At 36.1% G+C, this 25,525-nt stretch overlaps 1 protein-coding gene across 5 annotated transcripts in view; it reads left to right on the plus strand.

The window, feature by feature from the left end:
- GABRB2 (gamma-aminobutyric acid type A receptor subunit beta2) overlaps nucleotides 1–25,525 on the plus strand; it is a 243,905-nt gene that overhangs the window by 179,122 nt on the left and 39,258 nt on the right. For all 5 annotated transcript variants that reach the window (XM_038534843.1, XM_038534842.1, XM_038534844.1 and 2 more), the window contains exons 7-9: nucleotides 18,350–18,487; nucleotides 20,212–20,364; nucleotides 23,692–23,936. In XM_038534843.1, the coding sequence (XP_038390771.1) occupies nucleotides 18,350–18,487; nucleotides 20,212–20,364; nucleotides 23,692–23,936 (536 nt within the window). The remainder of the gene's footprint in view (nucleotides 1–18,349; nucleotides 18,488–20,211; nucleotides 20,365–23,691; nucleotides 23,937–25,525) is intronic.

Here is a 25,525-nt window from a genome sequence, read left to right on the forward strand (position 1 = left end):
ATCTTTAAAAAAAAAAAAAAAGAAATAAAGAAAATTGAATCATTTTAAAGGGATTCAGGATATTCCCACCACTACACCTGTCCATCTACCAGCATCCATGCCCACACATCTGCCTTACCCCTGCCATTATCATGCTTCCATTTAAATATATTTTCTTCATCTTGCTCACTTAAGAAGGTGATTCTAGCAATATACCCTCTCTTTCCTATATCACTAATTTTTAGTTCTCTAGTGATCACTCCCATGAGTATTATTAGCATGCTGTTGTTATTTCTTCCAACTCGAAAAAACTAATCTTCCTACTGAACCCAACAAACCCTGTCAGCTATCATGCCAATCCTTTTTTCCTGTTTGTAGCAAAATTCCTTTAGTCGTATATTTTCTCATGTTATCATAAAACCATTCCAGTATGCCACTCTCTTCCACCATGCCACCAAAACTGCATTTGTCATGGTTGACAATGGTTTTCACATTGCTAACCTCAAGTGGGCATTCCTCAGCTTTCATGCTGTACAGTTTCTACAACCTGTTACATCAGGATCATTTGACCATTCTCCTTAATACATTTTCCTCCCTTGATTTCATTGATTGCACTCTCTCTAGGCTTCCTTCTTACTTCTGATTTTTTTTCTCAGTCTCCTTTGTGGTTGCTTTCTCTTCATCCTGGATTCTTGATACAAGAGTACACCAAGACTCATATCTTAGATTACTTTCTAATCTATGTTCACTTCTTTAGGTTGTTTCATAAGGTTTCATTGCTTTACATATCATTAATACGCTAATTGCACCCAAATATTTATCTCTAATCCAGATTTCTCTCCAAAAAACTTTTTTCCTAGACTTTGTATATTCAACTCTATGTCCAAAATGGAAGTCCGTACCTTCTATTCAAAATCTATAATGTGTAGAGCCCTTCTTATCTCATTTAATGTCAACTCCATCTTTCCATTTGCTCAGGGCAGAAACCTTGGGATATAACTGTCTACTCTCGTTTTTTTCACATCTTACATAAAATCCTGTTAGCTGGGACCTCAAAATATTTATAAAATTCCAGCACTTTTTACCACCTCTTGTGCTTCCACCTTGCTGTAAGGTACCATTATCTCTTACTTGGATTACTACAAGAGTCTTCTGACTGGTTTCCCTTCTTCAAATTTTACCTGCATATTGATCATTCTCTACATAAAAGCTAGGATAATCCTCTTAATACATATGCCAGATCTTGTCATGTCTTTGCTCAAAGCCCTCACTCAGAGTTTGAAACCAAATTTCAAATAACAGCCTACATTATTATAAGACCCTCTTCCAGTACCTCTCTAACTTTATCTCCTGATCATCCACCTTGCTTATTCTGTTTTAGTTGCACTGACTGGATTTCTTACTGTCCTTCCAGTACTCCATGTATCATAACCAGCTGTGGGGCTTTGAACTGTGCTTTCTCTACCAGACATGCTCTTCCACCAATAGGATTATGGCTAAGTCCTTCATCAGTCTTTGTTTATATGTCAGCTTTCCAATGACACCTGTACTGACCACCCCCTTTAAAATCGTGACCTAAGTACTCTCCCAAGACTCCACATCCTACTCACCTTGTTCTACTTTTTTATTTCTCCATAGTCAATACAAATTATATTACTTTCTAATATACTATATAATTCACTTGTTTGTTATGCCAACTATCTATTGTCCATCTCCCTCTGCTTGAATGCATTCAAAGTAAGGGCAACTGAATTTTTAATTTTTTTTTCTACCAATGTGCCGTAAATGCTGAGAACCATGCCTGCACATAATTGGCATTCAGTAAATACGTTTTGAATAAGAACACAACAAGTAATCTCACAGACATCTAAGGAAAGGATGTTCAAGGTTACTTGGGAATATCCAGAATTCCAAGATCCTTTAGGTTTTAAGAACTAGGATAACTCCTTGTCCATGTATCTCTCTGCCTTTCTGGTTGTTTTTTCTTTTTTTTTTTTTTTTCCCAGGAGCCCTGTGTATCTTTTCCCATGGTATCTGCACTACATTGTTCATTCTCTGTATATTGACTTCCTCTACTTTCTTATAGCCAGTAATGACTTCTTTGTTCCTATTCTCCCCTTCCTTCCTAAATCATTGTCTTTCCATATTTCACTGGTAAATATACTGATTCAGTCTCTTGATGTTTGGATTCCATATTCTTAGCAAAGAATATGTTTAATCCAGCCTAAAGTAGACATGTATAATTATCTATGGCTGCATTGAGGGTACAGTCCAGGTTCAGCAAGGATTGTGAAAAGAAGCAGTTTCAATTGATGTTTGGCTTTTGGTGGGCAGAGAACCCTAAATTTATCTGCTATATCTTTAATATGCCATATTTCTAGCATAAGATGTGAAGATAGCTATGAGCCAGATTCAGATTGTATAAGCTCTCCTAGATTACATTACAATTTTTAAGAATTCATAAAATTTTCTAGTAGTCCTTTATAATAACAAATCTTAAAATATGATGTCCATTTAGTCTATCCAGCCACCTATTTGCATAAACGTAGGTAGGTTTACAAAACTAAAAAAATCTAGCAAAGCATCAATCTTCCTTTGCCTTCACCTGATCACATTTTTTTTTTTTTTTTTTGGTATGTGTTTGGTTCTAAACTCTGGTTTTAAATTTTACTTACTTCATTCTTGCCCCTTGTATTTGCTAAAACCATATATCCATCAGTGTGCCTGGTATTGTGGAGAAACTAAGTTAACTTCAGAATAAGGAATAGGAACTAAAATGGCATGTCAACAAACTAATAACAGAAGCCTATTATTGAGTGACATATTTTTATGATATCAATAAGACACTTTATAAAAGTATCATCATTCCATAAAGCATGAGCCAAGAAGACCTATTCCTTTGTAGTATGAATACTAAATAAGGTTTCAAACATTCTTGTACATATTAAAAAATGCCAAAGCTTCCATATAAATAGATGTCTTCTAATCTGTGTACTTATATATATGTTTATTGTGATTTGAGTCCAATACTTCTTTTTAAAACTCCGTTTCTGTTATATTTTAAACTATATGCCTACTGAAAATGTTTTTGGTTTATTTTGAATATATATGGATGATGAGACCAATGTTACCTATTATATAGATGTTAATCAACAAGGTTTACTTAGTATTTAAACACATTTATTTAGCACCTACCACGTACCAAGCAGTATCTTAGATGTTTTATATACCACAGTGAACAAAATAGGCACGTTCCTGCCCTGTAGCAAGGTACATCATAGTACAGACAGATAATGCAATAAATAAATTCATCCCTGAATGATCAAGTGTAAAGAAAATTAAACAAGGTAAAAATGTAGAGAACAAGTATTATGGGGAATCAGAGTGATGACTCAGAATAAGATAGAGAGGCCAAAGCTTCATTTGGAGGTCAGTGAAGCTGCAATCTGAATGAGGAACAAAAGACATCCACATGAAGAGCCACGTGAAGGGAGTATAAGGCAAGTGCTAAGGACTCAAGACAGGGTAGGAACTTCCTGTGTTTAAAGAACAGAGCAGGCCAGTGTAGTTTGGCTAAAAGAGTAAGGGAAAAGTAGCAGAAGTTGACTTCAAAAAGGTAGGCGAGACCAGAGTCAGATCCATGTGAAGGGGTTTGTTTGTTTTATTTATAGGGTAAAATGAGAAATGCCTAGAAGCTTTTGAACAGAGTGACATAGTCAGGCTATTTTAAAGCTCACTGTCTACTATATATTGTGGGGGAATATAAGTGGAAGCTGGGAAACCAGTTAGGCAGTGATAGCAGTTTTGCAGACATGAGATGATGTAGTCATAGTCTATGACACCACTACTGGGAGATGGAGAGTTCAATGAATATATTTCAAAAGTAGAGTCCACAATTAGAGTTTAATTTGGACATATGGAAAAGACAGATTTGCAGATATATATGCAAGAGGAGAGGTTCATTATCTCATACATAGATTCCAAGATTATAGAGTTCCATAGCTTCCAAAGTATCCTACATCTAAGAAAATATAAACCTATATATGTCTAAAGACATTGTTGAATTATTAAGGAATTTTCAAACTCTGTAGAGCAGAATTTCTCTCCAAGCATGGACATGCAGTCCATGCATCAAAATCTGCTGGTATACTTATTAATGTACCTATACAGTTAGTCTACACAATTAGACTCTATAGATATGGCCCAGCATTGGCATGTTTAAGAGGTCTTGGAGATGATTTGTTGGCTCACTAAAATTTGAGGATTCTGCTGGGGTGAATCACTCTTTAAGTCCCAGGGCTGTTATTAAATGCCAATTTGCTATGTTGGTAATATTAGTCCTTTATTTTCCCCTTCATCGTAGAAGCCATTTGTACTGTAAACCATAGTTCTATAAAGATAATGTGGTTTGGATGAAACTGCCCCTTGAATTTGAAAATCAATCGAGTTTTTCTCCAGTCAGAAAATTGCCCTATTATCTACAATTGCACAATTCTTAGGAACTAGGAAATAAATTTTAGTAGTTTGGTTTCTTTTTGTTTTGCTTTATGAAATTTTTGTGGATAGTTTGCTTTAATGTTATGTGCTAAAAAAATATCCGAGCTCTATATAGAAAAAGTACTAATAAAAAAGTTGATTTGGATTGGTAGGAACAGTATAAGTATCATGTACACTGGACTTACATGATGCCAAATCAAAGGTATTACTTTAGTTATGTTTAGACATTCAGGCAGTTTGCCTTAAAAAATCTGGTTTGCAAATATTCAAAGTACAAATGCTTAAGCTGCAATTCTGGAGGCTGGCAACAGCTTGAACAAATCACCTACACACCCCACCATCTTGCTTTTAGTGTTTATTGGTTTAAAATCACTGACCTAATTATAAAAATGTTAGGAGAGACACACAGCTCCTGGTCCTATTAATAACCAATGATGGAAGAAAAGGGTTTCCCCACTTACAAACAAATTGGTTTTACCTAATTTAAATAGCAAATTAGTAGCAGAAGTATGGAAATGTGCTTCTGTGGATTTTTTAGGATGGAAACTCATGGATTCTGGTAACAGATTTATTCAGTATATATTTTTATTTATTGGTTGGTTTGTTTGGTTGCCAACAGAACGTCACTGTTTCTGGCATTAGTACTTGAATTTGAATTATTTCAGGTACAGGATCATACTCTCCAGTTCAGCACTGTCCTCAGGACTTATATATTACCCATTTTGTTGGACACCTGAAGCATTTGAGAATCTTAGCCCTTACTTGATTGCCAAATGTTTTAACCCAGTGCTGGTAGAATGAGACAGCTAAAAATCAGCTTCCTTACTTTGCTACTCTGTTCAGACCCTTCAAGAGAAGGAATATTACTCTATCACATATTAAAGATTGTGCCAATTATTTACTGAAGATAAACATTAAAATGATTTACCCAATGTTATTTATTGCTGGGTAACAAACTACCCTAAAGCTCAACAGCTTAAAAGAGCAGGCATTTATTATCTCATAGTTTCTGAAGGTCAGAAATCACAAATCAGTTAGCTAGGTGACCTGGCTCAGGGTTTCTCATGAGGTGTGGCCAAGCTGTTGGTCAGGGCTGTGGCCTCATCTGAAGGCTCAGCTGGGCAAGGACCCATTTTGTTAAGCTCACTCAGAGTTGGGACAGAGCTTGGTTCCTCATAGTGTTCCTGTTAGACTGAGGGCCTCAGTTTCTCAGTTGGCTGGAGGCCTCCCTCCATTCTCACCATGTAGGTCTCTCCACAGAGCAGCGTACACATAGGGGAACCTGAAGAAGTGAAGGAGAAAGAAGGAGACAGAGAGTACATTCAAAACAGAAGCCTCAGTCTTTTTATAACATAATCTCAGAAGTGAGTATACACTTCTGTTGTATTCTACATCACTAAGTCCAGCCCACACTCCAGGAGACAGAAATTAAGCTTCACCATTTGTGAGTAGCAATATTAAGGAATTTGTAGACATTTTATTAAAATCACCACAGTAAGCTAATTCTCTATTCAGCTTGGAACAACAACAACAACAAAACTATAGAGATGTAAGGAGGCTACACTTAGCTCGGCTGAATTTAGGTCATATTTTGATGATTATTTAGTTTTAAGAATCTTTTACATATCATATATTTCATCTTTGGTGTCAACATTTAAAAAATTATATTTAAGGAATGATTTTATTCACAAGCTAGGTGCATAATCAATAGTTTAGAAAAGTGCAGATTTGCATCAACATTGGTCAAGGCTTTAGGTATTACATTAGCTGTTTTCTTAACAATTCTATTTTTTAAGATGAAAATGTTTTATTCCATGTTAGAAGCTCCAAATGTTAAATGCTTGGCTTGCACTAATGATCTCACTTTCAGGGTCTTCTTTATATGAAATAATCTGCATTGGTATTTAGAGACCAAACGAGAATTGGCAATTCACTGCATTCATATATGTACAATTTCCACCAAATCGATGGTCTGATATGGATGGACAATCGTTTCAATTGTATACAAATGCATTAACTCCTTTAAAAAAAAATACACAAGTATTTCACTGCACTGAAGAACCAAATGATTTACATTTAAATTCAAGAATCATGCACACACACACACACACACACACACTTAGTCTAAAAAATAAAAATGATCTTTCGAGGTCCCTTTTTCCCTACTAAAATAGGAAACAAAGTTGCTAGTTTTGAGTAGTTCTTAATAATTTAAATTAAAATGAATTATTTGGAGCTATCCTTAAATTTAACCAAATTTCAGATTAGAGATCCTCTAAAACAATGACCCAAAGTGTGATCTACAAGGCCACTGGACAGTTGGTGAGACCTCTTCAGAATGTCTTCAAAGTTAAAGTTCCCTTCATAATAAAAATAAGCCTTTATTGGCTTTGTACACTTTCATTATTTCAAAATGTACAGTCATGTTCTCCAAAGGCTCCATGAAACAAATGATCACAACCTCTGAATGCAGAAGCAAATATGAGAATTCAGCTGTCTTGTTAGGCCAGCCATTAAACAAATTTACAAAACAATGCCAGTCTTCTCAGCTTTTGTGTTTTGTAAGATATAGCTACTATTCACAGAAATGTCATTTATATTAATATATAAATAGGATCATTATTCTTTTAAATAAATTAATAAATATTTTTAAATATCTGTTTTAATTTCTAACATAGCATATATTAATAGGTACAACCCACATAAACAAAAGCTTTTGGGAGTTCTCAATATTTTCTTTTAATATAAAAGGGTTCTAAGGCCGAAAATTTGAGGATTGTTTTTTAGAACCACTTACTTTTTTAGGTATTAAAACTGAGTTCTAAAGAATATACAATTTATATACAGTATGCAAAATTCTACAGCTGGTATGTAGCAGCACTGGGATAGGAACCTAGGTGGGTCTCCTGATTTGGGTTATGCCATATGGCTGAGCCTATAATGTTTATAAAACCAGCTGGAGATTCTCTGAAGCAATACCTCACTGTATGAATTTTATCCTGCAAATGAAGGTGTATATATATATATATAAATGTTTTTCTATTTTCTACAGAACCTAGTATCCTCTATTAGCTTTTACTAATTCATAATCTACCCCCAAACCTAGTGGATTAAAACAGAAACCATTTATTGCTTAGGAAGCTACAGGTGAGCTGGGAGGCTCTGAGCCAGGCTCACACATGGTTCTCAGGCACAGGCTTGGGGCTAGTTGACTGCTGTGATGTCAGTGAGTGGCCACAGGTCCCCCCCTTCCTCCACAGGCTAGGCAAGGCCTTTCACAGAATGGCAGCAGGATTCCAAAAGACAGGGAGGGGAAGCTGCCAAACCTTCACTAGCCCAGCTCAGACTGGCTCAGTGTTACTTCTTTGATTAAAACAAGTGTCAAGGGATCCCTGGGTGGCGCAGCGGTTTGGCGCCTGCCTTTGGCCCGGGGCACGATCCTGGAGACCCGGGATCGAATCCCACGTCGGGCTCCCGGTGCATGGAGCCTGCTTCTCCCTCTGCCTGTGTCTCTGCCTCTCTCTCTCTCTCTCTGTGACTATCATAAATAAATAAAAAAAATTAAAAAAAAAAAAACAAGTGTCAAAAGCAGCTCAGATTCAAGGTGTAGGGAAATACTTTACCTCTTCTTGGGAGGAGCTGCAAAGTCGCATTGCCATAAAAGGCATAGATACATTAAGAAGGATGATTATGGATATATTACTGTGATATTACAGAATAATTTGAAAATAGGACTTTGAATAACAGAGATGGTAAATAGAGTTACTGAGGAATTGGACCCCGGTATTGAGAGGGATTTAGTTCAATTCCCATTTCTGACATTTGAGCAAGTCACTTAACCTCTTTAAATTGTAGTTTCTTCATCTATAAACTGAGGATAACAGTTTTTGCATAAAAAGGATTAAATGAGATCCTGCTTGTGAAGCACATGGTGGCTTCACACAGGAAATGATTTTAAAATGTTAGCTAGTAGCAACTTTAAAAATCCCTTGCAGTAGATCACCTCAATGAATTATTTCTGACTCCCCCAAACAAAACAGCCATCTTTAACTATGCATATATGTTTATAAGAACAGCTAGCATGCATGAGTACCCAAAGCTTCCCTCCTGCTGCTCACATATCTCCTCACCAAACACAATTCCAGTGCATCTTGGCAAATGTACTAATATCTGGTATTTACTACCTTTCCACTCCAAGCCATGGATATCAATTTGAAGAATGTGTGCTCACTGTTTAAATGAGAACTCACAATTGAGAAGATTGCATCTGGTAAGATTCCTTACCAGATAATTTAAACTTATTTAGTGCTAATCCAGGATATTATGGAAGCACAGAAAAGGGGGCTCATATCTGGAGTTTAAGAGCAGTGTGAAAATTTTTCTTACTAGTCACACATACTGGGATGCCTGGGTGGCTCAGTGGTTGAGCATCTATCTGCCTTTGGCTCAGGTTGTGATCCCGAGGTCCTGGGGGATCAAGTCCCGCATCAGGTTCCCCACAGGGGGCCTGCTTCTCCCTCTGCCTATGTCTCTGCCTCTCTCTCTGTATCTTTCATGAATAAATAAATAAATAAATAATCTTAAAAAAAGAGACACATGCTAACAGTCCATTTCACAGACCAGCCAGTCATTCAGACTAAAAATCCTCTACAAGATCATCCTGCCTGATACCCTTCAATGTGTGAGTCTCTAGCTGACCCTTGACACTGTGAAGGTGTGTGAGAGAATGGGATAATTATGATGAAGAGGCCCAAACAACTCCCAACATCAGTAAGCTAGACCTTCACTTTCTCTGCCACCCCTTATGAGAAAGCAAATGGGTTGGTATAACACATGATGGCATTTTATTACACAGCTGTGCACATCTCCTAGGCCATCCAATTGGCCTTGTTAATTTAAATGTATTCCATTATCACTGTTGAGCTAAGAAACTCTTCCATGTGACTAAATCCCTTTGTCACTGGGGAGCATTATTCTATTTTCACCGTAGGTATTGGCTGCCTCTGGAGGCTCTTGCAGCAGCATGGTTTTCAAAATCTGTCAGCTCAGAGAAAGTCATGACCAGAGTCATGCCACTCCAAGAAACTTGTTGTTCTGTTGTTCACCCAAGAATGATAAATGTATTAAAAATCTGAAACACCAGCAGGTTTCTTTTGACTCAATGGCCTTTGCTTCGAAATAGCAGCTGCCTCTTATGGACTGGTACCAATGGCACTGCCTTTCTTTTAGTGACTCTAAGGCCGGTGCATGGGAATTCAATGTCCCAAGTCACTAATGATGCTCAAGTTTGCAGTCCTACTACCTTGCAATTCAGTAAGTAGCATCTGCTCATCACTCCACTCACAGGAGTGGGATCTGGTGAACCACAGCTAAAGGGTTAGCATGTTGACAGTTCAGTACAGCAATCTGACACCTGTTGGCTGAGACCAACACATCCACAAACTCTCTGATGCAGAACTGGCTGTGACAACTATATGAGTAGAAATTCAAGCAGAATACTGTGAAAACAACAGGAAGGAAAGACAGAAGGAGTTTGGGAAAGCTGGAAGTTGAGATTGGCTCTGAACCTGTACAGAAATTTGGTATGAGTGAGGAAAATATTTCAGTTAGCTGAAATAACTTGAACCAATGCATGGAGGCCAAAGGATTATGAGTATGGGTAGAAGATGGGAGCTTTGGAAGAGGAAGAAGTGTTACAGAAGATGAGGCTGTGAGGTATATAGAAGCTCCATGATAAAGTTTTGAATGTCTAAATGAATAATTTGCTTTTAAGTCTGGGCCTATTTGAGAAGGCCATAAAGAAATTCTTTCCACATTTTTGCTTTCTATTTTGTTATGGTTTTTAAGGCATAGAAATGACATATCAACCTGTTTTTAAATGACGTATAACAGCAGCATGTGTAGCACAGATTAGAAGAAGGGCGGAGGGAAACCTGAAGGCTGTTGACTTGTCCATTGAAGAATATAAACAAATGATACAAAGATCTGATGCCAGAGTGGACTATTCTTCATCCTAAATATTCAAATAAAACTGGTGTGAATACAAATGTGCAGAAACCCTTAAGAGCTGTCTCCATCTCTCTGTTCTATGCTATTGGTGACTGTAAGTCAGAGCTTATTGAAGAGAACCAGGTCTCTGGATAAAGACAGCATGAGAAACATCTCTTATCTCTTATAAGGGAGACAGAGCTAGAAGAAAATATTTTAACCTTGGAGCTATAAAACTTTTGTTCAGAAGATATATTGCTCATCTCTTGGTCAGGCTAGATACTGGACATCCCTTGCCTGATTTCCATGGCAAGGTAAATGCCATCTGCTCTGCAGTGTTCTCCTAATTACTTATTCTGCAGAGGTAAGTCCATGTGGGAAACACCATCTACCCTCCCTGGATGTTTATTAGAACTAAGGAATCCTGTGCTCCACCCACTTAATCCAAGTTCACATTTCATTTTAACAAGATTTCCGGGTGATTTCTGTTTGTGTTACATTTGAGAAGCACTGGCCTGTCCTTTTAGCTAAGAGTTCTCTGCTTCTTCCATGTTACCTCAGGACTTAGGACTCATGCATATGGAAGAAGCAGGGTTGAGTAGAGGGGAAGAATCCTGGTAACCATAACTCAGTCTAGTTTATATGGTTCTAGACAGAACCATGTAAAGAGTTAAGGCAGTGCCCAATATGCCTTATGGGCTGTGAAATGGCAGTCACTACTGTTGTTGTGGCTATTATTATTATTATTATTGGTTTCTCTCAACCATCAGCTTAATTGCTTGAACTCTACAAACATAAGAAAGTTTAAGAAACACATCATGGAGTTACATTTGCAGGAACAGCCACAGAGCACCCTGCTTCCATACAAAGAAAACAAATACTGAATTTTGCAATGAAATCTAAAAATTATCTTTAGAGCACAAAGTCTGACATTTTACTTGATTATGATCTATTGCCTATCCTCTTAAAAATATTTGAATTTGAAAATGCTAATAACAAAAAAAATAAATTATCTTTGATGTAGGTTAAACACCAGGCCATGACTTGATGGTGTTCCTTACTAAGATGCCACTTGGAAATCAAGTCTGACCTACCCTACACTGATTAATTTGAGCTTCAAGGCCAAGAAATGATTTGACAGCAGAACATTTGTGTCTAGCAGTCCATCTAAAGAGAAGAGTAAAGAATAGGATGCAATTAAGGAGTCAGAGCAATCACTCAGAGTGTCTTCGGAATACTTTCATTGCTGAATTTGAAGAATTGTAGTTGACAAGTGAGTTTCTCTTTCTCCCTCTTGAAAAATTCCCACAACTAATTAGCATTGACTGTATTCAGTCTTGCACCTTTGCACAACATACAGGAGTCTGTGTGGAGAGGAGTCCATTCTGATTGTGGACTGATAGACTTCTAATTGTGGTCACTGAGTTAGTCATGTGACAAGGGTTTCCCTTCCTTGAATGTTTGGTCATGCTTCTTCCCTGCCATGTTTGTCTGCCTTAAAAAACAATTTGATCTCTGTTGCTATTACAAATGTTTTTTTTTTTTCTTTTCTTCTGGAAACTTCTGGAAGGAAAAATATATATTTAATCCACTAAAGAGCAAGATATGGTCCCAAGGGACTATGTGCCTTCTCAAGTACTGACCTTGGTTTAGGGGAAACATAACTAAATCACCCTAAAATCTGTGAATAACTCCAGCATTTTATGGAACCATTATACTGTGTAAATACTTTTTTATATCCTGAAAAAACAATGTGTCTGGTCAAATAAGTGAGGAAAATTCCAGGGGTAATATTAAGCCAATATCTTCTTTATTGAGAGATATCCTAAACTGTACTGTGTTGTTTGTGACTAACAAGAGGCTGCCCAAAATATTCAGGTACTCCCAAATACCTTTACTGTAGATCTTTTTCCATGAAGCTTATCACAGGATTAGTATTCCCCAGAATATAAATTGAGTTTTAAGAATAGTTGCTAATATACTGATAATAGCAACCACATAAATTTTAAATACTAATAGGAGAATGGCATGCTATAATTTTTACAATGAGGTGTTCAATTCATAAAAGCTTTTAAAGTACTGTGATAGATACATAGAAGGGCAGAAAAATTTAGATAAAATAATTCTTAAAAAATCAAAATCATCCATGACTAGAGTGCATTGTCCCAATAACATTGGCCATAATTCTCAGACATCAACAGTTGGTTATGATGACTGAAAATTAAGTTTAAAGCAACTACAGAGGCACCCAGAAGGCTCAGTCAGTTAAGCCCCCTACTCTTCATTTTGGCTAAGATCATGATCTCAGATGGAGACCTACCTCCAGCTCTGCACTCAGAGTGAAGCTGCCTTAAGATTGCTTCTCTCTCTGTCCCTCTCCCTACCCCTCCCCGCCCCATGTATGGCCTTCCATGGGCATGTGTTCTCTCATAAATAAATAAATAAATAAATAAATAAATAAATAAATAAATAAAATCTATAGAGCAACTACAATGTTACTATTGCTATTTGGCTACAATGGGAGACAGCAAATAAATAATTACCCTAGAATGTTTAACAGTCGAATTAGGGAACAAAGTTCAAATAAATAGCAAGAGAACAGTAAGTCATTTTAATTTCTCACTAGGAAAAAACTGGTGGCATTGACAGTTAATTTCTTCTAAATGTTCTCACCAACCCCTACTGTTTAATATCTTGGTATAGGTTCATATTCCCTACACAGTAAAATCCTTCTAAAATAAAATATTTACTTAGGAGAAAAGAAAATAAATAAGTAGACTGACACTAAAGAGAGAAAAATAACTTTTTAAAAAATGCCCTGTTATATAATAGGATAATGTCACAATTGTGAGAATGTTCAATTATTATATGAATATTTTTAAAATGGCACTTTTGCTTCTTAGATCTCATATACTACATATCTTTATTAATATTTAAAAGAGGGCAGCCCCGGTGGCTCAGTGGTTTAGCGCCGCCTTCAGCCCAGGGTGGGATCCCCTATTGGAGTCCCATGTTGGGCTCCCTGCATGGAGCCTGCTTCTCCCTCTGTGTCTCTGCCTCTCTCTCTATGTCTCTCATGCATAAATAAATAAAATCTTTAAAAAAATATAAAACAACATATCTATCATTCATATCTCATATAGATTTTTAAATTTATGTATTTATTGGGATGCCTGGGTGGCTCAGCAGTTGAGCATCTGCCTTTGGCTCAGGGCATGATCCCAGAGTTCCAGGATCAAGTCCCATGTCGGGCTTCCTGCATGGAGCCTGCTTCTCCCTCTGCCTGTGTCTCTGCCTCTCTCTCTGTGTCTCTCATGAGTAAATGAATAAAATCTTTTTAAAAAAATTACGTATTTATTCATCCTGATCAGAACTTTAACATTTTTATACAATTTTAATTCCTTCAGGGAAATTCCAGTGAATTTATATTTTGGTTTATTCATAGGCCATCTGAATTTATGTGGGTTATGTTTTTAATGATAACAATACAATATAATTTAGTGACTCAGGTTCTGGAATCCCATGAATAAAATACAAAAGATAAATTTAATTTGCAAGACATTAATGAGAAGCTCCACTGCATCTTTTCCTGATATCTTTTAAAAGATATCTAAGTATTTTTCACTCTTTATTATTAGGAAAGCTGTAGAAGTCAGGTCATATATATTTGCATGTGTTTAATTTTTCAATCACTTTGAGATACCATTAAATATTCCTTCAGAGAAGATGAAGAACAAGAGGAAGAGGAGAAGAAGTTAGAAGACGAAAGAAGAAAAGAAACAGAAGAGAAGAAGAAAAGAAGAAGAGAAGAAGAAGAAGAAAAGAACGAAGAAGTGGGATTCTATGCGTCCGTCTCATTTATCGTTCTTCCGCTCTCGCTGCTCCTCCTCCTCCTCCTCCTCCCATCTCCTCCTCCTCCTCCTCCTCTCCTCCTCCTCCTCCTGCCCCTCCTCCCTACTCCTCCTCCTCCCTCCTGCCATGCCTCCTCAGCACTATTGTGGCTCTCCGAAGAAGAGAGAAGCATCATGGGGTGGGGGGGAGAAGAAGAAGAAGAAAAACTAGGTCTGCTCTCAGTTTACCCTATGCAGTATATTGAGCTGGCTTTTGAACTTGACCACTCTGGCACTGTCATGGAGTATTGGTCTTTCATCTTCAGAAATCAGTGATGCAAGAGCATACACGTGCTATCTATTAGCAACATTCTATCCTTGGTTAACCCAAAATGAAGTCAAGAAGATTGGGATTTTAAAGATCAGTAGTAACCAAGAGGTATTAAAATGTGCTGCTCCATTATTTCAGATTCCAACATCTTAGACATCAAAATAAACTTCAAATGTTTCACTTTCAACTTCTAAACAGGTTGGAGGGTTCTGTGTCCAAGTTTCTCATTGTGTAAATACATTCATGTGTTCATGAAATAGAAGCAACGTGAAATGCAACTAAATATGAACTTTGAATTCATTTTTCTTTTCAAATAATTTTTATTTGAAAAGAAAGTATTAGCTAACCTTTTTGAGCATCTATCAGATACTGTTCTAAGCATTTTATAAGTAACAATTCATTTTTCCTGCATAGCAATTCTATGTAGTAGCTGTTTTTGTTGTTGTTGTTGTTGTTCTTACAATTTACAGATTAAACAATGGAAGACAGAGAAAGGTTAAGCAACTTGCTGAACTATCACATCAGGATAAATATATAATGAATCCTTGCATTTTTCTTAAGGGCTCTATTACTATTGGGTGACTTTTTTATTCACTCAGAAGATATTTATTAGAAGCAAGAGACAGAAGTATAAACATTATGAATACCTCCACAATGCTAAGCATTTGGATGAGCAACCATCACCCAAATCCGCACATGTATATATCCCAAGTGACTTTCCTCTGCCAGGTGTTATCTAGCAAGCACCATGTCAAATAGCTAGCATTTTGACAAAAGTCTATATTCAGTAATGATATTTTTACCTGTTAAGCAATTATTAGGCATCTCCTATACAACTGTATTGAAACACCATAGATATTCCCATGCGTCTGCCTATGGGGAGCTTCTGTGATAAGGTCTGTAATCATGAACAAGGGAAGGTAAAAACTGAGGTAAGGAAGGTTAAAACTGAGGTAAGGAAGGTGGAGGACTAGAAACACATTCTTCACCAATTTAGATTGAGTTCTCTCTTGAAAACGTTAAGAGTCGACTTACTCTCATTCTTCTTTGAAGATGGCAGCATTTGACAATGATTTTTTTCTAGAAAACTACAAGATTCTTGTTTCATAAATACTTTCATGTTTATCTACCACAAATCCAATTTTACAATGCATTTCTTGATATCTAACTTGATTCTAAGAGCGAATTGCTCTTTCTTTTGTTATTTTAAACTGTTATATCAAAGGTGAAATTGTCATTGACCAAACAATTTCATAACTGAGAGGTGTGTGCAAACAACCAATGAGAAATGGGATTATATCTATGATGAAGTCCTGAATGGTGAAGATTTCCATGGCCGTATTAAGGAAGTTGCATCATAGAAAATAGCAGTTGTTTTGGGGAGAGATACCTCAGTTCTTAGGATTACAGACAGAGTATATTAATGAGGTAGGATTGATGGAAAATTGAGAAGAATCTGTTTACTGTGCCACAAATCTTATACATAGATTTCCCTTTAAAATTATGAATACTTCAAAAAATTACGAATACGTTGCTTTTAAAGCAATGTTTCATATGAGGAAAGACATTTTCTAACAAAATGAATGGCTTCAGTGTTCATAGTAGCAGTGTCCACAATAGCCAAACTGTGAAAGGAGCCACAATGTCCTTCGACAGATGAATGGATAAAGAAGATTATATATGTATGTATATATATATACACAATGGAATATTACTCAGCCATCAGAAAGGATAAGTACTTACCATTTATATTGACGGGGATGGAACTGGAAGGTATTATGCGGAATGAAATAAGTCAATCGGAGAACGACAATTACCATAGAGTTTCACTCATATGAGGAATATAAAAAAATAATGAAAGAGACCATAAGGAAAGGGGAGGAAACTTAGTGGGGAAAGATTAGAGAGGAAGACAAACCATGAGAGACCCCTAAATCTGGGAAACAAAGGGTTGCAGAAGAGGAAATGAGTGAGGGGATGGGATACCTGGGTGACAGGCATTAAGGAGGGCACATGATGTGATGAGCACTGGGTGTTATACCATATGTTGGCAAATTGAATTTAAATTTTAAAAAATTTTAAAAAGAATGGCTTCAAATTATAATGAAATTCTGGTGGTGTATAATCTATTAATTCTCCACAGTTTTGATTATAATATAACTTATGATTTGTTTGCAAGTAAACAAGCCTTTTTAAAAATCATTAACTATTATTTAAAAGCCTATAGATATGGAGCCAAAAGTTCAAGTTCTCAGGAACTCTTCCAAAAATACATATTTCTGCATCAGATAAAGATGGCTGCTCTTATGAGCAAAGAGGAATGCAGATATCTGGCAAAGTTAAGACATTGAGCTGTGCTATGTTTGATACAGGTTCTCAAATCAAGAACAGTATAATTCTTTTTAATTTAATTTTATTTCATTTCATTTCATTTTAGAGAGGGAGAAAGAGTACCGAGTGAGAGTGAGAGCGAGAGAGAGAGAGAGTACACACGAAGGGGGGTGGATGCAGGGGCAGAGGCCTGACTCCAGTCTCCATCCTCGGACCCTGGGATCATAACTTTAGCTGAAGGCAAACACTTAACCTGCTGAGCCACCCAGGTGCACCAAGAGCACTGTAATTCTTTGAAAAATAATCAATTTCCACTTTTTTGGATATGGACTTGCTCTCTTTGGAAGAAATGCGATTCAATGAATATTATAAGAACTAAGAGTGAAAGGACTGATATTTTAGTCCTGTATTACACTAACTTGCCACATGTCAGAAGGCAAACAACTTAACTAGTCTTTTTTAACTGGCTTTTTTTTTTTTTTTTTTGCTTTAAATTTGGAAGTAATATCCGCCCTGCTTACCTCCTAGACTTGTAAACATTCAACTCTCTAGATGCAGAAGTTCTTTGAAGACATGTATATGATATACAAATATAATTTGCTTTGCAGGGGAGATTTTGGAGGGTGGGCATATTTTTATTATACAGAGCTCTATCCCAGCAGCTGTGCAGTGATGAGCATGCTAGGTGCTCAATAAATAACTGTTGAATAAGTAGAAACATGTCTCCAAAATGTACTGTGCATTTATAGTGCACACAATATGTTTATATTTACTCCTTAAAACTATTAGAATTACTACTGTTCTGGGTTATTTGAAGGGGGTATTTTTTGGAATTGAGATATGCTGCAAAATCAAACTTGGAGATCATATCTATGAATATTTAAAAAATAATGACTCACTTCTTCCTAATTGCTACTCTTCTGACTTGAAACCAAATATATTATAATTCAAGAATTTTGTATGGGGGAGTTTGATAGCATTTAATACTTCATTGATAACTCCAGCTATATTTTTCTCTGCTTTGGTCTTCTCCTAGGGTACCATCCAGGGTCATGTAATAATATGACAATATTTGAGAAAATGAGATTCATAATCAGATGAACCAAGGTGCAAGTCAGAACTATATACTATTTCCTACTTGCAAGCTATTAATTTCAGTAAACATTTGTAGCTTCCTGTGGGCCTAATTATACTGCCCTCATGAGATTGTGGGGAAAACCAAATGTGGTGATATACTTCAGGTACCTAACATGATACTGAACATAGTAGCCTTTGGCTGTGACTGTTATCATTAACATAGTTCATCTTTTAAATAAGTATTTGTTTCTGTTTTGTTTGTTGTTTTGTGTACCTATATATGTGTGTATGTGTGTGTGTGTTCTTCTTTTTACAGATGGATATACCACTGATGACATTGAGTTTTACTGGCGTGGGGATGATAATGCAGTAACAGGAGTGACGAAGATTGAACTTCCACAGTTCTCTATTGTGGATTACAAACTTATAACCAAGAAGGTTGTTTTTTCCACAGGTTTGTATCAGGGAAGAGGGGTAAGGGCAAAGGGGCTTCAGCACATTTTGTCAAAAAAGTTCACTTATATTATGATTAGAGTCCCAGGGAAAGATGATGACTAGAGATTTAGATCTACTGAAAACCTTCAGTTCCTCCTCAAGCTCACTGCTCACTGGGGACCCATACATTTCTTTCCCAGGAGGCACCACCCCCAACAAAGCTGAGAGGGTTAGTTCTCTGTCTCTCATCTACCAAGAATAAATTAATAGTTAGAGACAGAATACAGAAAGAGAAATTAAGACAGAACTCCTCATAACCTGTTGACAAATACTGGGGAGAGCCGAGTCATGGTTCGCTCAAGTCTGACTATGATGAAATTCTCTAGAGGCAGTAAGGTAGAAGAATTCCACATTTCCTTTAGGGTTAGGAATTTCTTTATGTAGTCTTACCTTCTGTTTTGGAGGTAAAAGCCCTTCCAGATGTTCAGATAGATTATCCTGCTGCTTTCTCCACTGTTACTCTTCCAGCATTGAGGTCTTAGGTTGTCAAATTTGGTTTCGTCAGCATAAAATTTTAACAAAAAAAGCTCAGGAAAGTAATACTTTGCTATATACTCATTAAAGGGAAAAAACAATAAACCCACAGGAATATTTCTTTTTATGTTGTTCTTACTGGAATAAATTCCCCAGGCACAGGAATAGCTAGTACTGTAATCATACATTTTTAATCATACTTCTGCTAAGGACTCAGGCACTTCCTTTCCCTGCAAACTACTTCAAGTAAGAGTTGTATAACTTAGTAAGAATATAATGTAGCCTCTAGCTTTAAAAAATAATTATCAGAAACTTTTCCTAAATTTGAGGTCCTTTGAATCCCTGAGACTATAGAAATGAGTTCACACTTAAAATATTCTTTCTTCAATATTATGACATTTACTTGAGCCCAAGATAGCTAGATGGTTTTCTCTTAATATTAGGAAGAATATCACTCCCAACACACTCTACTTAACACTGTGACTTTTCTATGTTCTAAGACTATGTTCAGTTATGTATCTTGTTTAAAAAGTTATTAAAGAGTAGTTCCCCAGGTCATCACAATTAAAGGACCCAGCTTCAGGAATTTGATCCTGAATTTGATCCTTTAGTTTTGTCTCCCACAAATATTCTTTGAAAACAGGGATTCTCCACTTTTTGATGAGTTAGGAATCCCTTTAAAACTTTGATAGAATCAATGGAATTAGAAAAAAATATGATCCATATACACAAAAACCTTCACAAAACTTTAGGGAGTTGCCCTAACATTGATCCCAGATTTACAATGAATTCTATGGCTTGTGAAGAAAATTCCAAAATATGAGCAGACTATGCAGCCTTATTCTTGTATACAAAAACAAAAAATCTGACAGTATGGCCTTGTTGAGAAACCACTGAGGTGGAACAATGGGGCTGTTCCAAATGATCTTGTCTTCATAGCTATAGAGAATCTTTGATCCACTGCTGGAGGCTGAACATGGAAGATCTGAAAGTCTTTTAATTACACGGCGTCATGGGTGTACTTAACACTGAGTCACTCTTGCTAATTAAAAGCCCAGTGTCCTCAGACTACTTTTGCAGGAAAAAGTGCGCTTCACCAGGAGCTAAAATTGAATTTAAGGAAAATAAACAAATGATTTAGGGTCCTTAAAAGGAAATATCCTATAAATACTGATTGATAATGATGATGTTCTAAAATTGCCTTTCTAGGTTCCTATCCAAGGTTGTCCCTCAGCTTTAAGCTTAAGAGAAACATTGGTTACTTTATTCTGCAAACATACATGCCTTCCATCCTGATCACTATCCTCTCCTGGGTCTCCTTCTGGATTAATTATGATGCATCAGCTGCAAGAGTGGCATTAGGTAGGCTATTTTCTAACTGCTTATGGAGCTTGACTCTGTGTGTTCATGTGTGTGTGTATGCGCAGGCACGTCCACTCACATACTTTCTTTACCCTGGTATTTATGATGTGTGACAAGATTGGACTATGCACATTACAAGAATTTGGCTATGAGACTTTGGGTTATCTAATTCAGCATTAAATCAATTAAATACAAATTAAAACTCTTTCATGTCAAAATTAGTTAACCATATAGCAGTTGGTAATGAAATTAGTCCCATCAATTTAATATTTTTATTGAAGCATAGTTCATGTAATATCACTTGATAATTGTTCAATTTGCATCAGTAACTCCTTACCTGGTAGAGCTCCTTCCATCTTTTCTTTTTTTCTCTCTGAGTGGAAGACAAGGAAATGTATTATGTAACTAACAGAGAGGAAAAAGACTTCTAAAGTCTTATTAAGATTTTGCAGTAGCATGGTAGAGGGCAGAAGACAACAAAGTAAGAGTACTGGGAAATCATCCATAGCACTGCTTATCTTGTGCTTGATTTTTTTTCTATTATTAATACCAGAGGAAGAGAATAAATTATATTTCATGAACATTTTTATATTATTAACTCCAGATATAGTAAATTATGATATTTTACACTATTTTTATTATTTTGAGTTCTGACTAAGCCTTTTAAAATGTTGGGCTGTTAACTGCTCCACTGAAATTTCAATTCAATCATCACTTCCTTAGAGAAGTCATTCATTTATTCATTCCACAAATATTTGTTGAACACCTACTATGTGCCAAATTTACTAGGCACTAGAGATAAAACAGTGCCCTTATGGAAGATGTGCCAGCAGCAAAAAAACAATAAACTTATTTTGTTTAACGTGTGAACTAGGTAATACAGTAAGTCTATAGAGGGAAATAAGCAAGGTGTAGGGGCAGTTGGATATGCCAAGAGGTACAGTTTACATAATAATCATTGTTAACTTCATTCAGAAACTATCAATGGAACAAAGACTTAAGACAGAGTTACTTAGATGTCTGAATAGGAATAACCCAGTCAAATGCCCTGATGGAGGAAAGTGCCAAGGATGTCAGTGAGGTGGCCAGAATGCAAGAGGGAATTCAAGGGTCAAGATTAGTTGGGGAGAGGGGACTATAAGATTCTGAAGCAGTTGCAGGGCCATGATAAAGGCTTTACTTTTATTTTGAGTGAAATTAGAGAGTCATTGAGTGAAGAGGTGACATGATTGGATTTCAGATTGAAAGGGATAACTCTGGCTGCTGTGTTAAGGTGAGATTGTGGTGGTTCAAGATGGAAAGGAGAAGTAATGACCTCCTGAACTGAGTCTAGTCATCTGTGATATATTCTTTTAAAATACTAGAGAACTTCCCTTTGTAAACCAATTGCAGTTATAATTCATATTTATTTGGTTTGTGTTGTCCTTTTTCTTCGTGGTACTGAAAGATACATTGAAGAAAGGTCCATATCTAATTTTGCTTCTGTTATACCTATGATATTTCACACAATGAATGGTGTTCAGTAAATATTTGCTGAATAAAGTAATGAATGGAATTTGTAAATATCATATTATTCCAAAGTGAAAATCTACTGTCAATTTTATGTCTATTACAGGAATAATAATAAATTATTTACTTTTTTAAAAGAAATTTGTAAAATGTCTTTTAATGTGAGTAGTTTATTACTTGAGTTAGAAATATCTTAAAATGAGACTGAAATAAAAAGCAAAGTCAGCATTGTTAGTTTTATAATATACATGTTGAACAGAGTAATCTAGTTGAAATAATGAAAAGATAAACAAAACTGGGAAATGTTTCAAAATGACTGATGTTCTAGAAAAAATACAAAAACTCTAAGACACCTAGATCTAAAGCAAGAACAGTTTTTCTGGCCCTGTTCAAAATCAGATGTGCAAATTTATTTTTTTCTGTAGCTGTTTTATGAGCATGTAGAAAAACAATACAAAAATTATTTTCTTTTTAAAGAGATAAAATTAAAGTGGGAAACTTATACTCCCAAAAAATCATAGAAATGAAACTTAACTCAGCTTTCTGAGTCAGAGACACCCATTCAAATGTTGATTTTACAGTTTCCCATCTGTGTGATCTTGATCTCTGGGCTCTATTTTTACATCATTATTTTGCTATAAAAGTCGAACTTGTCATACTCTGGGACAAGTTCAGGACTCTGAACTCCCAGTGCTTTTACCTGGCTTTTCTCTGTCTTTCCCTCCAATTATAGAGGGAAACTACTCTTCACTGTTGGAGATGACCACTCAGTGGGATGAACAATTATAACCTGATCCAGTATGCCATTTCCCATATTCATAATGCTTCTATATTATTTGTCTGTGCATTACATGCCTAATTGCCCAATCCAGAAACCTCAGGGCTAGACACCTGCCTCTCTGTTACCGATCATTTCCAGCCTCCAAATTTTTATAGTCATTTTTATATATCATTTGTATAATGTATTCATGGATTTCAGTACTATTATGATTATTTAATTTATTTTCTCTTTATTACTTAGATTATTCTGGAAAACTATTAGCTGATATTCTTTATTCCTATCTCTTATGCTTTCCTTCTGTCCTCCACACTAGTACCAGAATGTTTGTCCTAGACACAATTAGGCATAATAGGGACACCTATGCCTCCCTGCTTGAAGCTGGTTAATGGCCCCACTTTGCCTTCAGTTTTAAGTTCAGACTCCCCATTAGGCTCTGTATATATGGCTCTTCATTATGCAGCCTTACTTAATCTTCACTCTCCTCATTGTGCTTCTTGTCATATCCTAAAATGTACTGACACTGACTTCCTTGAGATGCTTTTGATAGGCCAAGTACTTTCTCCCCCACACACAAAGCACCCCTTTACAAAAGCTCTCTCTACCACACCTTTAACCTCCAGTCCTTGGTTGTTTGGGTATCTCCCATGTATCCTTCAGGACTCAGTTCCAGATTTCCACTTCCTCACCTGACTCCTGCCATATCATGAAACTCAACTAGAATCTTCTCTGTATCATCAATGCTTACCCAACATACATGTCTACCATAGCCCTTAATTCACATCTCTAGCCCCTCACAAGATATATAACTATAAATATAAAAATATAAATAAAGGAAAAGTTTCAGAGTGATTAATGCTACTGTAAATTAATGATTTAAATGTATCACCAGGGCCTATCACAGGGCAGGTATGTAATCAGTACTCAGTAAGTATTTTGTGGCATATATGAATGAGTAAACAAGTACAATTAACTTTAACTATGATGAAAGTATCCAGGAAACAGGAACATTATTATTCTAACTCTACCATTTTTTTCAGGAATTACAACTGTCCTTACAATGACCACGATCAATACCCACCTGCGGGAGACTCTCCCTAAAATTCCCTATGTGAAGGCCATTGACATGTACCTTATGGGGTGCTTTGTCTTTGTTTTCATGGCCCTTCTGGAATATGCTTTGGTCAACTACATCTTTTTTGGGAGGGGACCCCAACGCCAAAAGAAAGCAGCTGAGAAAGCTGCTAGTGCCAACAATGAGAAGATGCGCCTGGATGTCAACAAGGTAAATTCAGAGGGCAAGCCCCCTTTGCTTGTTAAACTCATAGAAGAATGCCAGCAATATAGGTTAATAGCCTTGTTTAACAAATGAGGAAACCAAGGCCCAGGGAAGAGAATGGGTAGTTTTTCCAAAATCATAAAGTTAATTAGTGATGGAGGCACAATTAGGGCCAAAAGCTCATGATACAACATTTGGATACCCCTTACCTTACTTAACACTAGGTTTGCCCAAACCATAGTCATCTGAGAACTACCCTTGTGACATTTTCCAAATATGAGTATAATGTATACTATTATTTACTTTATATTTATTTATATTTACTCACTTTAATTAAAAAAGGAAATTTTATATCACTTAAATCAGTATTACTTGCTGGAAGATAATCTTAAGTAAGAAATATGAAACTACATTATTAAATTCTAGGCTATACTAAATGAAGGCTCAAGCCTGAGCCCATTCTCTGATTTAAAAGGGAGATAAATAAGTACAGAGATGTACAATAGAGACACAAACAACAAATGAAGTCTTTCTCTTTGAAGTCATCAGAAGAGTAGAAAGATAAGTGGAGGGGAAAAAGAATAGTTTCCTCCTTCAGTGACAGATAATCACTTAATGCCTTGCATGCATACCACTTAAAATCACTGAAGCACGTGACTATAAGAGACACCATCTTGCTTAAATTACGTATAGTCAAAGAATGATTTCCATGCAATTGTAAACCCTGATTAGTCTTTAAGGCAGTGGTTGTAAACCTTGAGTACCCAATTGAATCACTAGGAGAGTATTAACAAATACTGAAGCCTGGGTGCCTTTCCCAGAAATTCTTACTTGAATGTACTATATTATGCCTGGGCATCATATTTTTTATAAATTCTTCAAATGTTCTAATTTGCAGCCAAGATTTAGAATCTCCATTTTGAGGTGTTTGACAGCCATCCCAATGGATCTATCCCTCTTTACTAGCCAAATGTGACTTCACCTGGCTTCCTCTATCAAGCTTTCTGCACTAAGAGAATATTTATATATGTATTTTCCTATAGTCGAAATTTAAATCCTTCATATTAGACAAAAAACAAGGTCTTATTTTAATATCTGCCATAAATAGTGCTTATAAAGTAGTGCATAGAGCTGAATTTAAAAAATAGATCATAGTGATGAAACTAGGAAAACTAATACTTTTAAACTATCTGGAATTATTAACCATATCAATCATTATTTAACTGACGTTTTAATATTTCTAACTTCAATTGAATTCCAAGGATAGCACATTGTAAATAATCTCTACAGTTGAATTTTATTTGGAGCAAACCCAATGAAAGCTTCTAACTCACTAATGTTTTCACATATCCATAGGCCTTTTTTTTTTTTTTTTTTTTTTTTTTTTGGACTTTTCTCTAAGAAAAGTAGAAAAGTCACTCCTTCCCTGGGAGATGATATTTGTAATAATGTAAATTTTAAGTATGGCCCTCAAAAGCTAATGAACCATGGGTCTAGAAAATTGTCAATTTCTTTACAGTACCTGAGGTTTCACTTATTAGAATCTGTCAATAGGTTCCAAGCTAGCATTATGGCCCTCTCAGTCTGTCAAATGA

This window comes from Canis lupus, chromosome 4 (assembly GCF_011100685.1).
Source record: "Canis lupus familiaris isolate Mischka breed German Shepherd chromosome 4, alternate assembly UU_Cfam_GSD_1.0, whole genome shotgun sequence".
Lineage (NCBI taxonomy): Eukaryota > Metazoa > Chordata > Mammalia > Carnivora > Canidae > Canis > Canis lupus.